Below are 21,285 nucleotides of genomic sequence, written 5' to 3'. Positions count from 1 at the left end.
TTGACTAGTTTTGCGCCCCACGTCTGTGTATGTTTGGATATAATGGCAGAGGAATCTTGACAGAACTGATCTTCTTTTACTGATGCTCAGGACCATGCAACTTATGACCCCCCAACTTCCATTTGTCCTCAACATGTTTTTCTTGGCCATTTCCACTCAACAATTCAAAGCTAGAATTAAGGTTGGGGTAACTTGTCTGAAGACTTCGAAACTCCTCCCCAACCATGCTGTACTTCATCGTGGATACTAACCCAGTTCCTCATTACCTTTGTCTCTGGGGGTAGTGTAAGGCAGTGGCAAATCTGAAACCATTTTCCTATCCCTTAGGGAATTATTTTTCCGTAACAATGTTCTTCCTCAATAATTTTGACAGAGTGCCACTTTATATCCCAGCACCATTAAACACTTTATAGGCCCTGATAATCAAGAACCATAAGTCATCCTATAGGCTTTTGGACAAACACAAAGAAACTACTATATTTTAAAAAATGTTTTCCAATATTCTGCTTTTGACAAACAAGATAGATAAGCTGAAAAGTGGCTTAAGAGTTGACTCAAACCACTGATGTATCTCTCCTTCCTAATGCAGAAGTGCGGGGTTTCCATGTAATACTCTCTTCACTTTTTTGTCAGATTTAATATCCTCCTCACTTCCTTGGGTAGTTAGAGATTCCTCAGAGAAGTCTGTGGACTTCCTAAATTGGGACAAAAGCCCCTGAGGACAAAGTGGATGCTGAGAATAAATGATCTGTAGGAAAGTCCGTGCAAGTGATGACTCAGCCTAGGAACCGAAGGCATCTTGCCAGTAGCAAACTTGGAAATAGAAATCACTTTTATTTTCTGAGATCATTCTCCAAAGCTTACGGTATTGGGTTTATAATCTTTGAATGCCCTATAAAAGTGTATCTGTTATTCCACCCTTTCCTTCTCTCTCCACTAAAGTCAATGTAGTTCTGTGGGCTCTCATTCTAGGTCCTGTATTTTATAACTACTAAACCCTCACACAAACATACACACTCACACATTTAGATCAACATGCTGTATCTTGAATTCTGAGATTCGAAGCATTGCACTCTCCCGCCCCACTGGGAGTCTGTTTCCACCACCACTTCTCATTTCACAACACATTAATCCTTTTGGTTTAGCCAGGAAGTGCAAGAGCAGTAAATTACCCCCATCAGCTTGAAAAACAGTTAATGAAGCTTTCCAGTGTGTTTGTTCAATTCATGGCTCTTGATTTCATCTTCATATGCTGAAGTATAGAAAAAAATAGCCCTATTTATACATAGCACCATAAATAGCAACATGGGCATTTATTTGTCACCAAAGACATTAAAAAAATTCTACATGCTTATGGATATCTAAAGCTACAGCTTACCCGACAAGAAAATTTTGCTTTGAAAGATACAGTTCTTTTAATAAAACCTCAAAATCAATTCTTAATACATCCAAAACTATCTGGACTCAGTTAATTCTAGGTGATTACTAGAGTGGCATCTCCATTTACAAGCACTATCATCATAGTTCCTGTATTTTCACCCAAAAAATATGGTGGGAATAGAAAAAGGGGCTGAAAGGATAGATCTTTTTCTTTCCCTTGTAATTGCATTAAAAGTCATTTTCATCCATAAAATATATATTAAGCGTTAATGTTGCAGAGGAAGCATAAAATGTGTTTATGTTTTATTTTTTATTAGGCTGTTAAATATAATGATGTTCAAAACATTGCCCATATATGCGTCTGGAGCCCATGATATGGTCTGAATCACATTGAAGATGTGTTTGGAAGGTGGTAGAATAAGTAAAGTTTTATTTGAGTTACTTCAACCAAGGCCTTCATTTTGAAGACTTTAAAAGTTTATAGGTAAAATTGTCTCCTAGCTGAAATTGTCTCTCAAATTTTATTTTAGTCTCATTCTCAAGTTTAACTTGAGTCTGAAGACTAAAACACCACTACATACATGATATGTGCAGGATTTTCTATTTGGTTATTTTTTTGACAAAATGTGGGCTAAAAGAAATAAACTAGCTTTGTGCTGATTAAACAGTTTTGGAAGACTTCTGCATGCTGAAGTCATGTGATTTTTAAAAATTACAGATAAATAAGGTCCTATCCATCCAAATACTCATTCTCTTAAATAAACAAGTAGATTATAACTTGTTGAACAACTTATGTTTGTGCTAAGGAAAAATGATCAGTTTATGGCTTATTGTATTCTATACTGTTGTTTCTTTGTCCCTATATGAGTAAAATCATTTTTAAAGTGCATTATAAAATTTCCACTTACTTTCAGCTCACTGATACTTTCAGCTTACTGACTTCATTATATAGATATCTGAAAATCTCTTTGTCTTGGCTTCAAATAAATGTCCGATGTTTCTTTTCAGAACCTATTAAAGAGAAAGAAGAGAAAGTTCCAGCTTCCCTGAAGGAAAAAGGTAATATTATACAATGAAATGTGAAGCCACATTGATCTGCCTTTTGCATATTAAGTTATTTGCAACAAAATAATGAATCATTTCATTTTCAGGCTCTCAAAACCATAGCTTTAATTTGCCTTCATATGTTTTTAAGCAAAAGAAAAAAGATTTATATTCCATCATTAAATTATAAATTGCACTATGAAACAAAAAATGAAAGTGTAGCTGCATCAGAAATACTGCAAAAATTTTAAAAACTCTTATGCTATTCTGATTCCATGGCTCTGTAGTGAAATGGAGGAATCTACATTTTATAAATATCCAAAAGGGAATCTTAGGAATAGCCATGGAAACCAAAGATTTAAGATAAAATGAAATAGTAAAAATTTCTCAGTGAAATATTTTGATTCTGTAAGTTCATATATAATAGAATCCTAAACATATTGTATAGCTAGGAGGAACTTAGAAACTGTAGTCCAATCCTTTTGTCTTACAGACAAATGAAACCCAAATAGTCAAGACCTTTTTCAAAGTTGTGGTTTGTAGTGGAGACAGCATTAGAACTTCAGTCTCCTAAATCAAGCACTGTCCTTTTTCTAATGTGCCATGTTGCATCTCTAGCCTTTCCATTGTGATAGGCTTGAAGTAAGATGGATTCTGATATGCTATACATCAAATTATGTCCCCTAAAACACAAATAAACTTGCCAAATTCAACATAAAACATTAAATTTCTAACTAATCCAAGTATATTCTGTGGGCATGGCATTGTGCTCAGAGTTGTCTAATATTTCCTGGTGTCAAAGTAAACAGTAAAAATTTTCCATTGTGCCCATATTAATGAGTCACTGAAATTATGAAAACCATGTAATATACTTACTATTGTGAATGTTAGAAGAAGAGCCTGTTTCCCTGTAAAATATTGACCACACTTAGTAGAGGGACTTAGCTGTGCAACTTTCATCTTACTGGGATTTTTTTATTGATAAGAGAAGGATTTCTGGTGAGCTTACATAAGCATGGATTGGAGTTGGAAGTGGTATGGAGATTAGCGGGAGAGGAAAGCTGACAGAAAGATCAGTAAGAGGAATGAAGAATGCATGGAGAGCCCCCATTAGTGAGTGTGGCAATGTATAAAACTATAGCCTTAAGTCATACTTTCCTAATTTTGCAATTAATGTTAAAATAAACATAATTGTTATTTAATGAAATGTAAGAACACAACATGATTTTTTTTCTCAGCCCCATATGTGTCTAATTAAAAAAAAATTAAAGCAACATAGCTTCAAACCTATTAAGGAACTTATGCCTTCTTTTAGAAATGTGTTATTATAACTAAAACTTTCTTTTCATCAGCTTTTATGATACTTACTTTATTGCTGTACACTATTTTGTTATTTTGACATAATATGTAAATTAGTATATTTTGCCTTGCAAGAAGATTCATATATGTTATGTTAAATGTCCAACAGGCAGATAAATCATGCTACATTTTAGTATTCAAAGTTTAAGTTAATTGAGAAAGGTAAGAAAAATATCCTGGACTTACCGAAACATTAATTCACCTTAAATAAATTCTAGGTTTCTTTAACATGATCTTACTGTTGGTTGACTTGGATATAACAATGTAAGTTGAAATAGTTAGATACCATTAAGTAATTTAATCACACAATGATGCTATATTTCTTTTGCCAATATAAGGTGGAAATATTTTTTAAAGGTGCAGACAGGAATATTATATATATATCTATATTTTTATTTTAAAAGTTTAGTTTTTGTTTATTTTAGTCTCTGATGTCTGGAAATATATTCTCAAGAATCTTCTTCTACTCTTCCAAGTATCTCCTTTCCATAATCCCATATCAGGTGGTTGGATCTAGCACCAGCCGTTTCATTGTTAGAGATATTAGTGATGGTGACATGGGCAACATATATCATGCTGAAGAAGATGCATTAGCTAAACCCTCAGTTTTACTTCATTGTAAATTTTCTTCCTAATTTTTATTAAGGACTATGACTAGACAATGGTTTGTCCAAAATGACAATTAAATGTAATCACCAGAATAATTATTTTAAATCTCATTTTATTATTATTATTATTATTATTTTATAAATTGAGCCCTTAAATTACTGTCAGGATTTTAATTAGTCTTTTATTTTTCCCATTTAGAGTGACAGTGATCTCTCCTAGATATTTGCCAGAATATTAATGGTGCTTTAAAACTTTATGCATTGAAATTCTTCTTCTTTTTTGTTCCAAACAACCAGCCAAAATTCAGACCTGTGATGCTGAATGTGAATGACAACTCCTGGAGATTTTATCAGCAAAGTGTAATCATATCATGCAAAGTGACTTTAACTTTCACCTATAGGAGGTGTTGTCTCATTAGGCTTTCTTTCATTAAAGGGGATCACTACCATCTCACACATATTGGAACAGTCACATCTCAAATAAATCTTTAGTAACAGGAATTAACCTTAAAAGAAAATTTTTTAGGTTAAAGTTTTAACACTTCTTTTAGTAATTAGAGAGCTCCTTAAAAGGTTTCATTAAAGGAGCATCAGACATAATATGACAATATAATGCACAATTAAATGAGAAATTAATCTATTATGTGTTAATCCCATAATATTTAAATAGCCACAGCATGTTCTTCGAGTAAAGGTAGAACCATGTTTGAATTTATGCTCTTAAATCTGGTTATGCACTAAACTCTCCTATTGAATTAAAATAAAAATGTTGTTCAGGACTCGTGATAAAAGATTCTGATTCAGTAATCATGTAGTGGAGACAAGGACTCTGGCTTTTTAACTGTCATTTTCCAGGAAAACGGAAGTGCATTTTCAAGATTTGAAGGCTCTTCTCTTCTTCAGTCCTTAAAATGAAAGATAAATTATAGATGGATAAATTTTAAAAGCCATAACCATATGCAATCAAGAGGGAAACATTTAATTGGTTGAAAAACAGAGTGAAAACAAGGTAGTAAGCCGGAAAGAAGCTGTAGGGATGCTGGGCTCTGGATCCTTAAACAGAATTGCTGACCAGGATCACATAAGGCAATAACGTTCATTGGAATAAGCAGGGATTTTACACGAGTCTCAATGCAATTAACCAGGTACTGAAGTGGAACCTCCATTCAAGAAAAGAAGGTGAAAAACAGTTGCTGTAAATAGTTCTCTGGTGCTACAGTTAATAAGAAAGTGCATACCCAGGAAAGTGGAGAAAATAAACTCAGCCCCTCATCTAGGACCTGAAGAAAGTCATGTATTGGAATAGAGACTTACTTGTTCAGGAATATCCCTACTAACATTATGAGGCAAGTTTTGGAGCCATCAAAGTGTACTTGGGACTAGAGGCCCAGTGAAAGATTGGTGCCAGAGGAAGGAATCACACAATCGCAATTCATAGGAAAAAAAAGAAACAAAAACGGCAACGACCACAATAATACAGTTCTCAGGCTGAAATACAACCCGAAATTCCAAATCATAAGAAAAAAATTAATAATAAGATAGGTTTTCAGGTGGTGTTGGTGTTGGTTGGGGGTGTGTGGTCATTTGGGGCGGCCTCTGCCATCTTCAGTACGTGGTTCCAAGTTCTGCCTGTGCATTGGCATTGCAGCCAGCACAAAGGAGGAGAAAGTGTGAGGGCATGAGTGCCAGGTGGCATGCATCAGTCCCATCCCCTTGCCACCAGGGAAGATTTAGGTTCCTGATAAATTTAACTGCAAGGGATTCTGGGTGAGAGAAGGAATGAAGAACAAGTTGTGTTGGCTAGTCAGGGTTTTCTGCCATTATATGCCTTTCTATATGTTTCAAGATTATTATAACAGTATGGAGAAAATATGGAAAATATGGAGTAATTTAGACTAGGTTGATAATATGGTTTATGGGAGAGATACAAGCATTTTAAAATGATTTTAACTAAACAAAACAACGCAAAAATCAATGTGCATGAATATGAGTAATATGATCACATATATGCATTTATATCGCATTACAACTTATACAAATGTACTTATGTTTAAATATTAAATATAAAACACACTAAAAATGTCACCTTGATGTCAACATTGTATCAGATATATAGTACCAATGGAGAAAAGGTATAAGAATTGAAAAGGGATAATCAAAGTTGTTGTATTTGCAGAAAAGTCATCTTCATAAATATTCCAAATTTACCCACAAACAAAATATTATTATGAATAAGAGAAATTAGCAAAACTTCTGGATACAAGATCATCCTGTGAAAATTAATGTTTAGCATTCCTAAACATAAGTGATGAATAATTCAAAAATTTATTAGTTCACGGCACCCTATTCACAATGGAAACAAACTCTGTTACAAAGAATAAATGTATCTAAATATTGATGACATTTTCATGTAAAAATAATGAAAAAAATTTTGAAATCCATTTTTAAAGGTTTGAATAAGTGAAGCAATATTTTCTTTTCCTATCTGGAAGCGATCATTTACCTCTAAAGTAATGTATAGATTCATATTAAAAAATCAACGATATTTTTAGAGTGGAAAAAAAGTTTTCTTAAATGTCTTTAAACTTGAAAGGACAAAAATAAGAAAATATTTTTTGAAAAATAATAAGGTAGAATTGCCTGACCAAATATAGTTATTTTTTATAGAATTGCTTTAATTAAAACGATATGGAAATAGTACGGGTATAGGAACGCACACTGAGAGAACGTAACAGCAAGCCCAGAAATGAAGCCCTAAATGTAGGAAAATACAATGGATGACAGATGTATCATTGAGAAAATAAATGGTAAACCACACTTGCTTCTCATGTAAGAAAACATTTAAATTCCGCTCTCATATTTGTGCAAAAAGAAATTTAAGACATCTTCAAGACTTGATGCTAGAAGACAAACTTCAAACATTCAGGAAAATAGAGGAGAATATATAAATAGCTTTCGGTTACAGTAGAATTTCTTAAGACACAAAGAGCAAATCCAGAAGAGGAAGATTAGCCACACATTGGACAAATATATTGCAATGCATATAATGAACAAAGAAAAATAACTGATACTTTAAAAATCTGCAGACTTTATTTTTAAAAGGAAAGCAAGCACTTGAAATTTAAAATTTGCCACTTTTTATTTATTTTAAAAATAGCTAATTGAGCAAATGACCAAATAATAAATTTATGATCGCTGAAAAATGTGGGTGATATTTGTAATCAGTACTTCTTGGTTAATTTATAATGTGGACCAACAATTTATTTCTATGACACAGTTCAATTCAAATAGATGATAGAGAAACAATAGCTGAAATCTATCTAAACTACATAAAGTTTTTTATAGGACATTTATGTAAACCAAACATTAATAGTAGATGTATGTCTATAAGAAAATTTGGGTGACATTAAGAGAAATATTAATATATCAGAATTCAATGTCATGGACCTGATAATATTTTAAAAAGTAGAAATACATTTCAAAATTGTTTCAACGTGTTAGAAGCCAGATTAAATCAAAATGAGATGCTACACTAAGGTGAGATGGGACTTTGAGATGGGATACTTTTAGAAAAGGACATGCTTAGAATATAAGACTATAAATCTGTTTTACACCATGCTGAATTTGAGGTATTTTTAGGACATTCTAGTAAAAATTTAGAGCTGGAAGCTGGCTATTTGGGTATGAGCATCAGAAAAAATATTTGGGTTGGAGATACACTTGTGAACCTGTATTCTGAATTTGAACATGTGGGCATGGCATGCATGGGTGAGATTTCTTATGGAAAGAGCCAAGAGTAAGAGAAATAGTGTTAGTAGAGAATAAAGTTAAGTCTCAAAATTGAGGAACCCTAAACCTTCTTCTTAACATGAGTACAACCAACAAACTTGAAGTCCAATACTAGTAATCACTCTCTCTGCTTTATTTATCTTACAGAAATTGGTAATTTTGCATGTTCAGTTGTCACTAGTTTTTGTGTCTCATTGCAAAGGTCCAATGTTGGTTCTATAAGCACTATTTTAATATTGATTAATCCAGATACAAACCTGCAGAGGAAAGCTCAATGATTTATTGAAGGAGTATGTGTTGTGTAGTCTGCTTTTATAAGAAAGAATCAAGACAGTTGGGATCTCAGAGACTTATCCCAAAAGGCACCACTCAGAATAAGTTAATTCAACATATGCCATAGTAAACTTAACCAATGTTTTTGTCTTGCTACATCTAGAGACCATAAATAATTCCAGTGTCCAGTGATTAACATAAAAAGGTTGAGTTTTGTCCCCAAAATTCCAGTTTTAAAGTTATTTAGTGTTCTGATTCTGTTTAAACTGATATAACAGGGATTTATTTTGTCTTTTGAAACTGATAACTCTAAGAAGATTCAATTAATCTATATATTTTATTCACTACTCTAAATTTTTTAAATGTTCCAATAGTATTGCAATTCACATGTGTCATCTTCACTCATGTCATTGTCCTCCTCTACAAAATATTAGAACTTGCAGTAAAATATTTTCATAGTCTAATACTGGGTCTAGAATATTTGGTTTAGTAATCAACATTAGTATTTTAATTTTTCCGTACTTTTTCTGAGTTTTTTGGTGCCTAGTCTCTAATATAAATTCTTAGCACGATTTAATTCTGCTCTGAAGTATTTTAAGGAGAAATATTACAACTATCATGTTAACAGTGAAGAAATTGATGCCCAAAGATTAAATGATTTTCCAAGATTTTTATGCTGAATTAGCTACTTAGTATCAAACATAATAACCACTAAAAATAATCTTATTTTTCTCTTTTTCAATATTGGAATATATTAGCAAAACTTATCCTAACACATAGTCAGAATTTTTGTCTTTGTAGTAATTTTATTGTGTTTGCTAGGAATGGAGGAAGGTTACAGATAATCTGTTGATTAATTAAAAAAGACCAATCAGGATTCTAAAGAATAAAATCTTAGAAGATGCCTTTAAAATCCATGATTACTTATTTTCTGAAGAATTGTTAAAGTGAAAGTTGGACCCATAACAGTAGCACTTTCACTTTAAGCATCAATTTACAGCCTAACACATTTCTTGTTATGTCCATTGTGCCAAAATGCCAAGTTGATAGGATGGAAAGAGGTCGTGTATTATTTTCAAAAATAGTTGAGGGGGCTAGGATTTTCTCTGCAAGCGTTAGCTTTACAAAAGTATTGTAGCCAAGCACTGAGAATTTTTATTTTCTTCATCCAAAATGTTAATATACAGCAACATATGTACAGCTGTATGTAGATGAAATACATGTGCAACTCTAAGTGTAGAGCTCCAATATTCCTTCCTTGGTATTTTAAATATCAGCCCTCATTCAAAAGGCAGAATTGAATGAAAGAATGGGTCACTATCTCACTGCAACCCCTCTTATCATTCCAAGCTATTTTATGCATGTGTTCTGATATGCTTCTCTCCTTGAAGGGTTTTTTTTTTTTTTTTTTTTTTTTTTTTAAGAGATGAGGACTTGCTATGTTGCTCAGGCTGGCCTCAAACTCCTGGGCTCAAGAGCTCCTCCTGCCTCAGCCTCCTGAGTACCTGGAATTATAAACATGCACCACACACCTGGCTTCTGTCCATTAACATTTTTAAAAATATATTATTTCTACTGTAAGTCATCTATTATTTTTACATTTTTGAACAAGATATAAGATGATTCATACTTAAACCTATGACATTTTATCTACTTAATTGATTATTCTTACTTCAAATTCAAGAAAATCGATACTGGTACCCCAAAAAACAAGCAAGAGTCTAGTGACTTCCCCTCAGTAAAGGAAAACTAAGGAATGCCTGCTTATTTACCTTCATAAGCGGCTTTTGCACAACTTTCTGAACTCATTGAATGGTTTAAAGTCAGCAGACTCATTAGTTGAAATATTTCCAACTCGCCATCTGCCATCTTCAAATAACATCACAGGGCCTGGTTCTGACAATTTCTGCAGGACCTACAAATGCACGCAGCCACCTCCAATTATATCTTACCTATTTTAAATGCACACTCTTCACATTGGGAAGCTTCAGGGAAGGAAAGAATAATGAGGCGCATATAAGTAGGCATAAAAGAAAGAACAGATAAAAGCAGAGTGACACTATCAGAAGTATGGTACATTGCATTTAGCATATACAAAAGACAAAAGACCATGAAAATGAAATGATGACAGAATAAGGCAGGGAAAATATGTGCATTTATTCTGTGCTGAAAAGAGAGAATGCCCTGTGGCCCATTTTATGTTTTTAATGTCCACTCAGCAAAGTTTTTCTGTAAGCATCAAACTCCTTTGGGAATTTTGTCAAGGAAGGATTGCAGAATCAGGACTTAGGCATAAAGCATCGAGTCATGACTTAAGCGCCTGCATTACAAACTGGAGCCATTTTAGAACTACACCTACAGAAACTTATCAACCATAATTGTTTCTGTTTTGTTTCTGTTGTTGACTTAATGGGTCTGAGAGGTGTGTGAGAGAGACAGAGACAGACATAGAGAGACAGAGAACATGTGTGTGTGGAGGTATGCTTGTGTGTATGCCTATGTGTTATGGAAGAAGCAGTGATGTCAGTAGTTTGAGGCTCTTGCTTCCTGAAATAACTAACAATAAACAAATTAGTTCATATAGCCACTCTGAATAATTTTGTCAGACAGACAAATTAAATATAAATATCTGAAGATAATGTGCAGCAGGGTTCAACGTCTGGTGGGTCACTTCTAATGTGCTTTTCCGTACATGTAAGGGTTTTGGATAGTGAGACAGGGATTCTGCTTCATATTTTGGTTTAAACACCCTAAAAATGAAGTTAGCATTTTGATTTTCCTGTCATTTTGAAACAGCATTTTAATTTTGTTATATATCCATAACAATTTTTCAGTGTTCACATAATGTTCTGTGGCTATTCTAGGCAGTGAGGCTCCAAAGACGAAAAGACATATTCCCTGTCCTCAAAGATACCACAAGACAGTGAAAAAAGGTGGGACAGGCCAAGCGCAGTGGCTTATGCCTGTAATCCCAGCACTTTGGGAGGCTGAGGCAGGTGGATCATGAGGTCAGGAGATCGAGACCATCCTGACTAACATGGTGAAACCCCATCTCTACTAAAAATACAAAAATTAGCTGGGCGTGGTGGCGGGCCCCTGTAGTCCCAGCTTCTGGGGAGGCTGAGGCAGGAGAATGGCATGAACCCAGGAGGCGGAGGTTGCAGTGAGCCGAGATTGCGCCACTGCACTCCAGCCTGGGTGACAGAGTGAGACTCCATCTCAAAAATAATAATAAAAAAAATTAAAAAGAACTGGGATGGGAAAAGCGAAGTGTTCGCCAATGCTCCCTTCAATTAGACAGGCCAAATTTTCATTCAATCAATGGAGGTCTGTTATTTCAATATTAGTATTTGAATACTCTGGAAATATTTGTTAAATTATTCAGTCTAATTCTAGCCACAAATTCCTGAGATAAGTATAATGTTCCCATTTCAAAAGATAAGCAAATGAAAATTTGGAGTTTCAGAGACCACATATTAGATTATTTGGTTAAAAAGGAAATAAATTTCAAACTGAGGAATTGTTTGCTTGGTTAGCTTTTGCCTGTTTGTTTTTCTTCAACTGCAATGGCAAAAAGGATCTCTGCAACTCCTTAACATGAATGAGGTTGAACTAGCACTTGAGAATATCGTCACTTTGCTTCTTTATTATGCATGGAAGGATTCCTCAATTCATGAGCAAAGATGATACTAATTCAGAAAGATAATCAGGGAAAATGGGAGCATAGAGAATGCATGAAGTGTCAAGACCATATGGATGTGGCTAAATAAGAGAAACGAAAATGTTAAACAGTCAGTAAAATATTGAAGTAAAGAAATGTACAGCCAGATAAGATGAAAAGCTATGTATAGCAGATGCTGGGTGTTGGTTCGCTGTGTGACCTCACTCAAAGTTAGAACAATTTCTTCTTTTGGCAATCTATGAACTGAAGAAGTTCAAAGTCAAACTCAAAGGCAGTGAAGTCTTGTCTTTTTCACAGTTATATTTATCTGGACCACAAAGCATTGTGTCTGCAGTAGAAGAAATCAGATACCACCTAGTATAGCAGACTGAATCTTTGCAAAATAAGCATTCCTCTTAAGACTTATTTAGGGAGACTTATCCCATATCTGAAACATTGAAGTCAAGCTATTTGGAGTGACAGTATTTCTATATTCCATGCAATACTTCCTCATGCAGAAAACAGAATGTGGAAGAGTGTGAGTATGTGTGTGTGCAGGCACACGCACACCGCATCACATTTTCTTTTAAATAATATAGTTAGGACCACAACAAAGTTGTGCAATTGTGTGTCTTTGTGTGTAGTAGTGGTAATAGTAGTAATAGCAAGTAGTAGTAGTAGTAGTAGCAGGTTTTCATCAAAGTCCAAATATTCAGGAGATCCTGAATAAAAAAAGGTCCAAATGATGGAAAAGCCATGGGTTTGGAATAAATGTATGAATGTTGCTTATAACAAATAAAATGTTTTTTTATTTTAAAATACATATTGTATTTAAAATTGTGTTAGAAAAGTGCGAGAAAAGTAGTTTAAAATATCAGTGAAATGATTGACATCCACTGTTTGCTTTGTACCTGGCACCATTCTAAGTACTTCACGTGTAGTGTTTAATTTTCACAGCAATCCTGTTTTCATTAATGTGAAAATGGAAGCACTGAGAGTTACTTGCCCAGGTCACACAGTTGCCTGATGTGGATCCAGAACTGATGTCTGGCAGTCTGATTTTAGACCTATGTCCTTAGCCACCATGTTTTCCATACCCCCTCATACTGAAACTCACCTATGGTTGACCAGCGACAACACTGCTAATGTTCCTTTATCTATTTTACAGGAGTAGGTTTTGTGACCTGCTTTTAAATATAACATCTTCCCATGTCATTAAATATTGAATACTACTCCAGGAGTGTGTGAGAGAGTTACTCATTTTCTATCAATGCTCAGACTGCTTAGTTTTACCAGCTCAGTGTAGGAAACTATATAATACAATTCATGATTTAAAGACTGGCTTGAAAAAATAGAAACTTCTGTGACTATATTGTATATGTTAATTATAATCCTAATGACTATTAATAGTTTGTGTAGATAATACAACATAGATAATATAGACACACTTCTTATAAGAAGTAGAATGTGGTGTGCTATGTAGTTTTTATGTATTAAATGCTTCAAAGCTTTTAATTCTATCTGTAGCAACTTTAGTTACAGAAGTGTGTTTAAGTGCTTAAAACTTTGAAAACAGAATTCAAATCCCAGTTTTGCCACTTACTAGGGAGTATATATTTAAACATATTATTAAGTCTCAGTATTGCTATCTGTAAATTGAGTCTAATAATAACATTTACCACATAGGAGTGGTATGTAAGGATTATGTAATTTGTCATTTTTTTCAACAAATATTTGTTGATCTCTCTTCTGTTCAAAGAACAGTCTAAGCATTATCGTGTATTAGGGAAAATAAAAATTCATCACAGGACTCATGAAGTTTATATGCTATTGGGGTTAGAGAGCTAATAAACAAATGGATATTTAATATTATATAAATAAAATATAGATAACATATATAATACACTTACCTTAGAGACTACCATGTGGCAAATGCAAAGTGTCATTGGTGCAAAATAATAATTAGTATTATTTTATTTTATTGCACGTGTAAGATATCCATGTGCTAAAGAAACAACTGTGATAATAACAAAATAAAGTGAGAGAAAAAATCAATGATATTTAGCTTTTGCCTTGCAAAGTACTTAAAATAGAGGCATTCTGAAAAGAATGCAGATTCTTGGGATTTATATGTTGAATAAATTTATTTCTTTTCATTTTATGAAGACAAAGCAGAGACTCCTAAACAAGAGTTTGTCTCCACTGCTGCCCTTCTGACTTAAGCACTTGCATGCTGAAGTTTTGGCCTGCTTATTCTACTTGAAAACACTATTGATGACATTGAAAAATCACGAATGAAGCTCCCTTCCCCATGCCCATCAGCAATTTACATTTCACAAATGAAATCAACAGCCTAGAAAAGTCAGTGCTGCATAGGAAATGGCAGGCTGCCTGCCTCAACAACTTAGCATGGGGACTTTTTGGTTCCATATTTCCCCAGTGCTTGTACATGTAGCCCAAAACGAAGGGCTTCAGTGGCAAATGTTTATAGAAATTAGATATTTTATTATTATACAATAATAATTGTAGTAGAAAACAATTAAACAGTGAAGACGGAATGAAAAATAAATGCTCACCTGCTGTCTCTCTGGCCTCCCAGTCCCAATGGCCAGTATCAACTAACAACTGTCCTTAGTTTCCTGAAGCATCTCATTATAACTTTTTATTAAGCTTCATATATAAAGTTTATATATATACACACATATGTAAATATATATATATAGTTGTTTTTATATGGCTTGAAATAAATCCTAATTAGAAACTGTAATCTCATATGGCTCAAAAAACACTTGATTGTCAGTAGAAATACCATCTACAAAATGAGTGCACTGAGTTCTTAAAAATCAAGTAACCTAATAAAAGAGCTGCCCAACTTAGAAAATCTGTTGCCAATTTCTCACATATCAATTTCTGCCTTGAATGTTCAAGGGCGAAGTCCCAATTCTGTTTAAAAAAAAAAGAAAATTACTTTGAAAGATCATGCAATTTAAGTTTTGGGGCATAATTTAAAAATAGCTAAGCTCTTTATATACATCACTCCTAACTCTCACATCAATTTTACGTTATTTTCTCCATTTTAGCAATGACAGAATAAAGACTTGAGGTTTTAAGTAATGCCCAAGGTCACAAAACTCAGGAAATGAACTTGCTTTTAAAGTCAGATTATAGAACTCAAAAACTGACTCTTTGTACACCAAAAGAACTTGTCCTAAGGTCATCTTTAGCATTACTGTTCACATAACACTAAAGCCAGTAGTTCTGTTCTAGTAAGAGGGCCCACAGGCACACGTTAGATAGTACCTTTTCATAAGAGTGCTTACAAAATTCTGTGTTGGTTCTGGTTGTATTGTACCCATAGTTGGTAAAAATATTCTCCACAATTTTTATTTTTTCCAAAAGATCGTTTGACAAACATTAAGGCTGAGAAGATTTCATTTCAAGATTACAATAACAATGTGACTGACAGGAGTGAGAGCCATGTGCAGAGTGGGAAGCAAGGCTGTTTCAAATAGATACCTATTATTGATGAGCAAAATGCTAATGAACTGTGTCCTAGGAAGAAAAGATTTGAATTTGTGGGAATTTGTTTCTAAGAAATCCAAATATTCAAATTAGCCATACTTCGGAAACAGAACTAAGAAGGAGACCAAGATCATTCTATCCAGACCTTGGGATATGACCCGGGTGAAGGGAAATCAGTTGGGAAAATGGAATCTTGGTTCTGCCACTTAGCAGCTGAATGAGGTTCCGCAAACTAACTTCTGTAAGCTTCAGTCACTTCATCTACCAAATGGGGATTAAAATAGCACATACTTCATAAAATAATGGAATAACACAAGTTAACAATTGACCAGCACTTGAGCCATACGTACTCCAGAAAAAATAATTCTCATTACTAGAATTATGCTAATTTGCTTGAAAGCTTAAACTGTACTGTTGACCTAGCATAGATTCAATAAAGACAGAACTATTAGAGAAAAAAAAAGTTGTTTCCTTTCCAGTGAAGCCAAAATCTCATCAGAACTCACCATCAAAAGAGAGAATTGTGTTATTGTAGATTAAGTAATTAGATAGGAATTAACTTCAGCCTAAACTGACTGAGACAAAACATAGCACCAGGAAACTCAATAATTGAAGGTATCATTGAGTTATTGGAGGCCATATTTGCTATCGTTGGACACATAAAGACATCACTTATTTTTTTTAAGTTTCTAAAATAAAATATAAATGCAACAGCTATGTGACATTGAATTTTTATCTCTAGTTCTAGAGGCATAAGATGAATCAATTTCTTCTAGGATTTCAGATACCCAAAAGGGAGCCTTTAGTCTTTCTATATATCCATTTCTTTCACTCATTCATTCCTTCAACAATATTCGTTGATCATATACCACATGTCAGATATTTCACCCAGTGCTGATATTTGAGTAATAAACAAAACACAGTTCATGCACTAATGGAACTTAAAATCTAAAGAGTGGTTACAGATAATAACAAAATTTTCTATAATACTGTGGCACATAGAAAACATTAAAATAGGGTGTATCTACCAAGCTAAGTGAATGTGTCAAAAAAGGGGAGAAATATGTGCCAAAGAGTGTCAGAGTGCATTAATAGCACCAATATTACTTTTTACAGAATGTGCATTCAAGTATTACAGGAAGTAGGGTGTAAAAGTCTATGACATTCTTTATTATATAAAATTCTGCAGTTAAATTAGTTTTTTAAGTTATAACTACAGAAAATGATACACTGCTAGACTAAAACCCAAATATAGCTGGTATCATTATCCCTTATACATAGTTTATGCTTAGTAGGTATTCCAACTATGAGGTCAGTTTTTCTGCTGTTTGAAGGGAGGAAAACTATACTGTACCAGGACTCTTCCATTCATCAAAAGAAGACTCTACACCAAGAACAGATAACTATAAAGCCTAAGCAAAGTTGGTTAAATAAAAGGATAGACTGGCAACATGAAAATATAGTCAACTATCTTATTGATTAGGGTTGTGCTATGAATATTACTTGAATAGTTTTAAAAAGCTATGAATTTATTCTATATTGGTGTTTTTGGAATGCAGAATTTCTGGACAAAAGACATTGTCCTAGGACAATAAGAGAACAAGATACTTTATTTCACTGATTGTTTATATTATTATATTAAATTTAAGTAAAATTGATTTACTTTATAAAATTAATACTAATAGAAATACTAGGAAAACAATAATTATATTAACCACCAGGTGGAGCCCCATGAATTAAATGTATAGTAATCAAAAACAAAATTGCTTAAGTTGGTCAAATTAGGAAAATCTATGACATTTTTCTTCTGAGCAATTTTTATTAATTTTTTAATTTGCAATATTTAGAGAATGCATGAATTATAAGTCCTGACTTTTGTTAAAGACAAGAAGCCAAATTACTTGATTAACATGAAACTTTTTTGCAAACTAGATTTTAAAATCAAAGTATTTTTGCTTAAGTTACTTTATAATTTACCAAAGATACATATTCCATTAATATTTTGATAATAGTATATAAATATAATTGAAATTGAAAACACACAAGAAAAATCAGTGAAGCCTACCTATTAATCCACTTTGTACTGACTATTTTTCAAATGTTATTTTTTTCCCTTTTGTTTATACGTGTTTATGTGTACGTTTTACCCCAGAACCTGAAACTAAAAAAGATGAAAAGATGTCCAAAGCAGGTAAGGATATTTTGTAAGATTTACATACAAGGAGATGTTCTGTTTGGTTGGAAGAAAGCTAGTTTTACAGTTTTACAATCATGGCTGGATAAAATATTTAGACATCCAAAACATTAAAAAAATACTGATGCTGCGTGCCATATATTTTACAAGTAATAAGCAATAAAACTAAATGTATGCTAAAGTTAACAAAAATTCCTTGCTTTCTGGTAGCAGATTTTGGGTAAGTTTATCAAAGCACTAGAACCATTAGCACATACACTGCTCTTTGTTTATTTACTGGGCAATTGAACACTGTTTATGAAATGCTAAGAGGGCACCTTAAATGTCAGAGGCTCCATACAGAGTGTAGCAAATGCCTAAAATTTATTATTATCATGGATTGAGTTTTATGAACCTGTATCTACCAACTTTCAACCATTTTGATCTCCAAAAAGGAGTCCCACATGGTTCAACCTAACAGATTAAACACTTTTCTTTCCCACAATTAAATGTGCAAATATTTTATGGAGAAGTAATCCATTGACCTGTTGGCCATTGATCTGAAAGTTGAAATACTTTCAAAATAGACTTTCTAAAAACAGGTTTTGTAAGGGAAGAAGTCAAGAGATTAGCTAGGCGCTCAAGGCGAGTGATGAAGGTTGAGTGGATGAATATCATAGAATAGGGGAAAATGTAGAAAAGGAAGACACTAAATCCTAAGGAAAATTTCAATTACAGTCTTTCTATGGCTTATCCTAATTCAAGTATTTTGTATCTTTATAAGGAGATTTATATGTTTATATGTATCCAAAAGGAAGTTTTATATATATATATATATATATATATATAACTGTATATATATATCTGTATAGTGAAAGTTATATATACATATATATATAACTGTATATATATATCTGTATAGTGAAAGTGATACTACATAAAAGCAGACATTCATGCTCTTGGTCTAAAAATTTTTGCATATATTCATTTGCACAAATTTTAGTCTATAAGCAATTATTGTAATTCACCCTTCTATGTGTATGTTAAATATTAAATTATTAAAGTCACTTAAGAGCACTGCCATCTGATCAAAATAAATTGTTTAAGTTGTTTTCTTATTTTTAGTGAATGAGCATGCCCATTTAAAGTAATTTGATATAATTTTAAAACATGCATTCTTTGGAAGATCAATGAGAAGTTGAACAATTTTAAACTGCAGAAAAAAGCATAATAGAGATAAAATGGTATATTGAGTGTTTGCATCAAAAGTTACAATTAAACTTTAGATATATCTTCAGAAAAGAAAAAACTGCATACAAAAAATTGCTTTATTATTGTTAGCACTTTTACTGGGGCAGTGAAAACTCACTAATCAGATAAAAGGTGCATTATGTTGTCCTTTCCTGTTTGCATAACATTGTATTTTATGCTTTATTTTACTGATGATATATAATAGAAAAAGTAACATGCACTAACAATTTCCTATTATTAGTTTACATCAAGTATTTATGTCTATTTTATTATTATTACTTAAATTTTATTTTAAGTTCAGGTGTACATGTGCAGGATGTGCAGGTTTGCTACATGGGCAAACGTGTGTCATGGGGGTTTGTTGTACCAATTATTTCATCACCGAGGTATTAAGCCTAATATCCATTAGTTACTTTTTCTGATCCTCTGCCTCCTCCCACCCTGCACCCTCCAATTGGCCCCAGTGTGTGTTATTCTCCTTTATGTGTTCATAGGTTCCCATGATTTAGCTCCCACTTATAAGTGAGAACATGCGGTATTTGGTTTTCTGTCCCCGCATTAGTTTCCTAAGGATAATGGCCCCCCGTTCCATCCATGTCACTGCAAAGGACATGATCTTGTTCTTTTTCATAACTGCATAGTATTCCATTGTGTATATGTACCACATTTTATTTATCCAGTCTATCATTGATGGGCATTTGGCTTGATTCTATGTCTTTGCTATTGTGGATAGTGCTGCAGTGAACATATGTGTGCATGTGTCTTTATAACAGAAGGATTTATATTCCTCTGGGTATATACCCAGTAATGAGATTTCTGTGTTAAATGGTATGCCACACTGGTCTTTGATGAATCGCCACACTGTTTTCCACAATGGTTGAACTAATTTACACTCCCACCGACATTGTATATACGTTCCTTTTTCTCCACAACCTCATCAGCATCTGTTATTTTTAGACTTTAATAATAGCTATTCTTGCTGGTGTGAGATGGTCTCATTGGGGTTTTGATTTGCATTTCTCTAATAATCAGTGATATTAAGCTTAAGCCTTTTTTTCATATGCTTATTGGCTGCATGTATGTCTTCTATTGAAAAGTGTCTGTTCATGTCCTTTGCCCACTTTTTAATGAGGTTGTTTGTTTGTTTCTTGTAAACTTGTTTAAGTTCAATACAGATGCTGGATGTTAGACCTGTGTCAGACACATAGTTTGCAAAAATTTTCTTCCATTCTGTAGTTTGTCTGTTTACTCTGTTGATAGTTTATTTTGCTGTGCAAAAGCTCGTTGGTTTAATTAGATCCCATTTGTCAATTTTTACTTTTGTTGCAATTGCTTTTGGCACCCTCATCATGAAATCTTTGCCAGTGCCTGTGTCCTCAATGATATTGCCTCTGTTGTCTTCCAGGCTTTTTATAGTTTTAAGTTTTACATTTAAGTATTTAATCCATCTTGAGATAATTTTTGTATATGGTCTAAAGAAGGGGTCCAGATTCAATTTTCTGCATATGGCTAGCCAGTTATCCCAGCATCATTTATTGAATAGGGAATCCTGTCCGTTTTGTCGAAGATCAGATAGGTGTAGGTGTGGAGTCTTATTTCTGGGTTCTCTAATCTGTTCTATTGGTCTATACGTCTGTTCTTGTACTCCGGTGCACAGCTCCCAGAGGAAGGGCTGCCGTCTTTGCCGTTTTGCGTTCTTCACTGGTGATACCTCCAGGTACTGGAAAATTTGAGGTGACTAGGGATTGGAGTGGATACCCAGCAAACTACAGAAGCCCTATGGAAAGGAAGCCAGATTTTTAAAAGAAAAACAAAAACAAACAAACAGACAAAAATCTCCATTCAAAGGTTAGCAACCTCAAAGATTGAAGGTAAATAAGCCCACAAAGATAAGAAAGAATCAGTTCAAGAACGCTGAAAACTCAAAAAGTCAGAGTACCATCTTCCCTTAAAATGACTATATCACCTCTCCAGCAAGTGATCAGAACTGAGCAGAGTCTGAGATGGCTGAAATGACAGAAGTAGACTTCAGAATGTGGATAAAATTAATCTTCACTAAGCTGAAGGAGCACATTCTAATGCAATGCAAGGAAGCTGAAAATTATGATAAAACATTGTAGGAGCTGACAGACAAAATAGCTAGTATAGAGAATAATATAAGTGACCTGATAGAGTTGAAAAACACAATACAGAATCTAAAAATGCAATCACAAGTATTAATAGCA

The 21,285-nt window shown here is 33.5% G+C and overlaps 1 protein-coding gene across 1 annotated transcript in view; it reads left to right on the top strand.

Annotated features, from left to right (window-relative positions):
• The window catches only part of TRDN (triadin), a 401,037-nt gene that overhangs the window by 295,157 nt on the left and 84,595 nt on the right, over positions 1 to 21,285 (top strand). The window contains exons 23-24 of the mRNA XM_012506168.2: positions 2,389 to 2,439; positions 17,789 to 17,827. Coding sequence (XP_012361622.2) covers positions 2,389 to 2,439; positions 17,789 to 17,827 — 90 coding nt within the window. The remainder of the gene's footprint in view (positions 1 to 2,388; positions 2,440 to 17,788; positions 17,828 to 21,285) is intronic.

Source organism: Nomascus leucogenys, chromosome 3 (assembly GCF_006542625.1).
Source record: "Nomascus leucogenys isolate Asia chromosome 3, Asia_NLE_v1, whole genome shotgun sequence".
NCBI lineage: Eukaryota > Metazoa > Chordata > Mammalia > Primates > Hylobatidae > Nomascus > Nomascus leucogenys.
The sequence above is the reverse complement of the archived record's forward strand: the minus strand, read 5'-3'. Positions and strand labels throughout refer to the sequence as shown.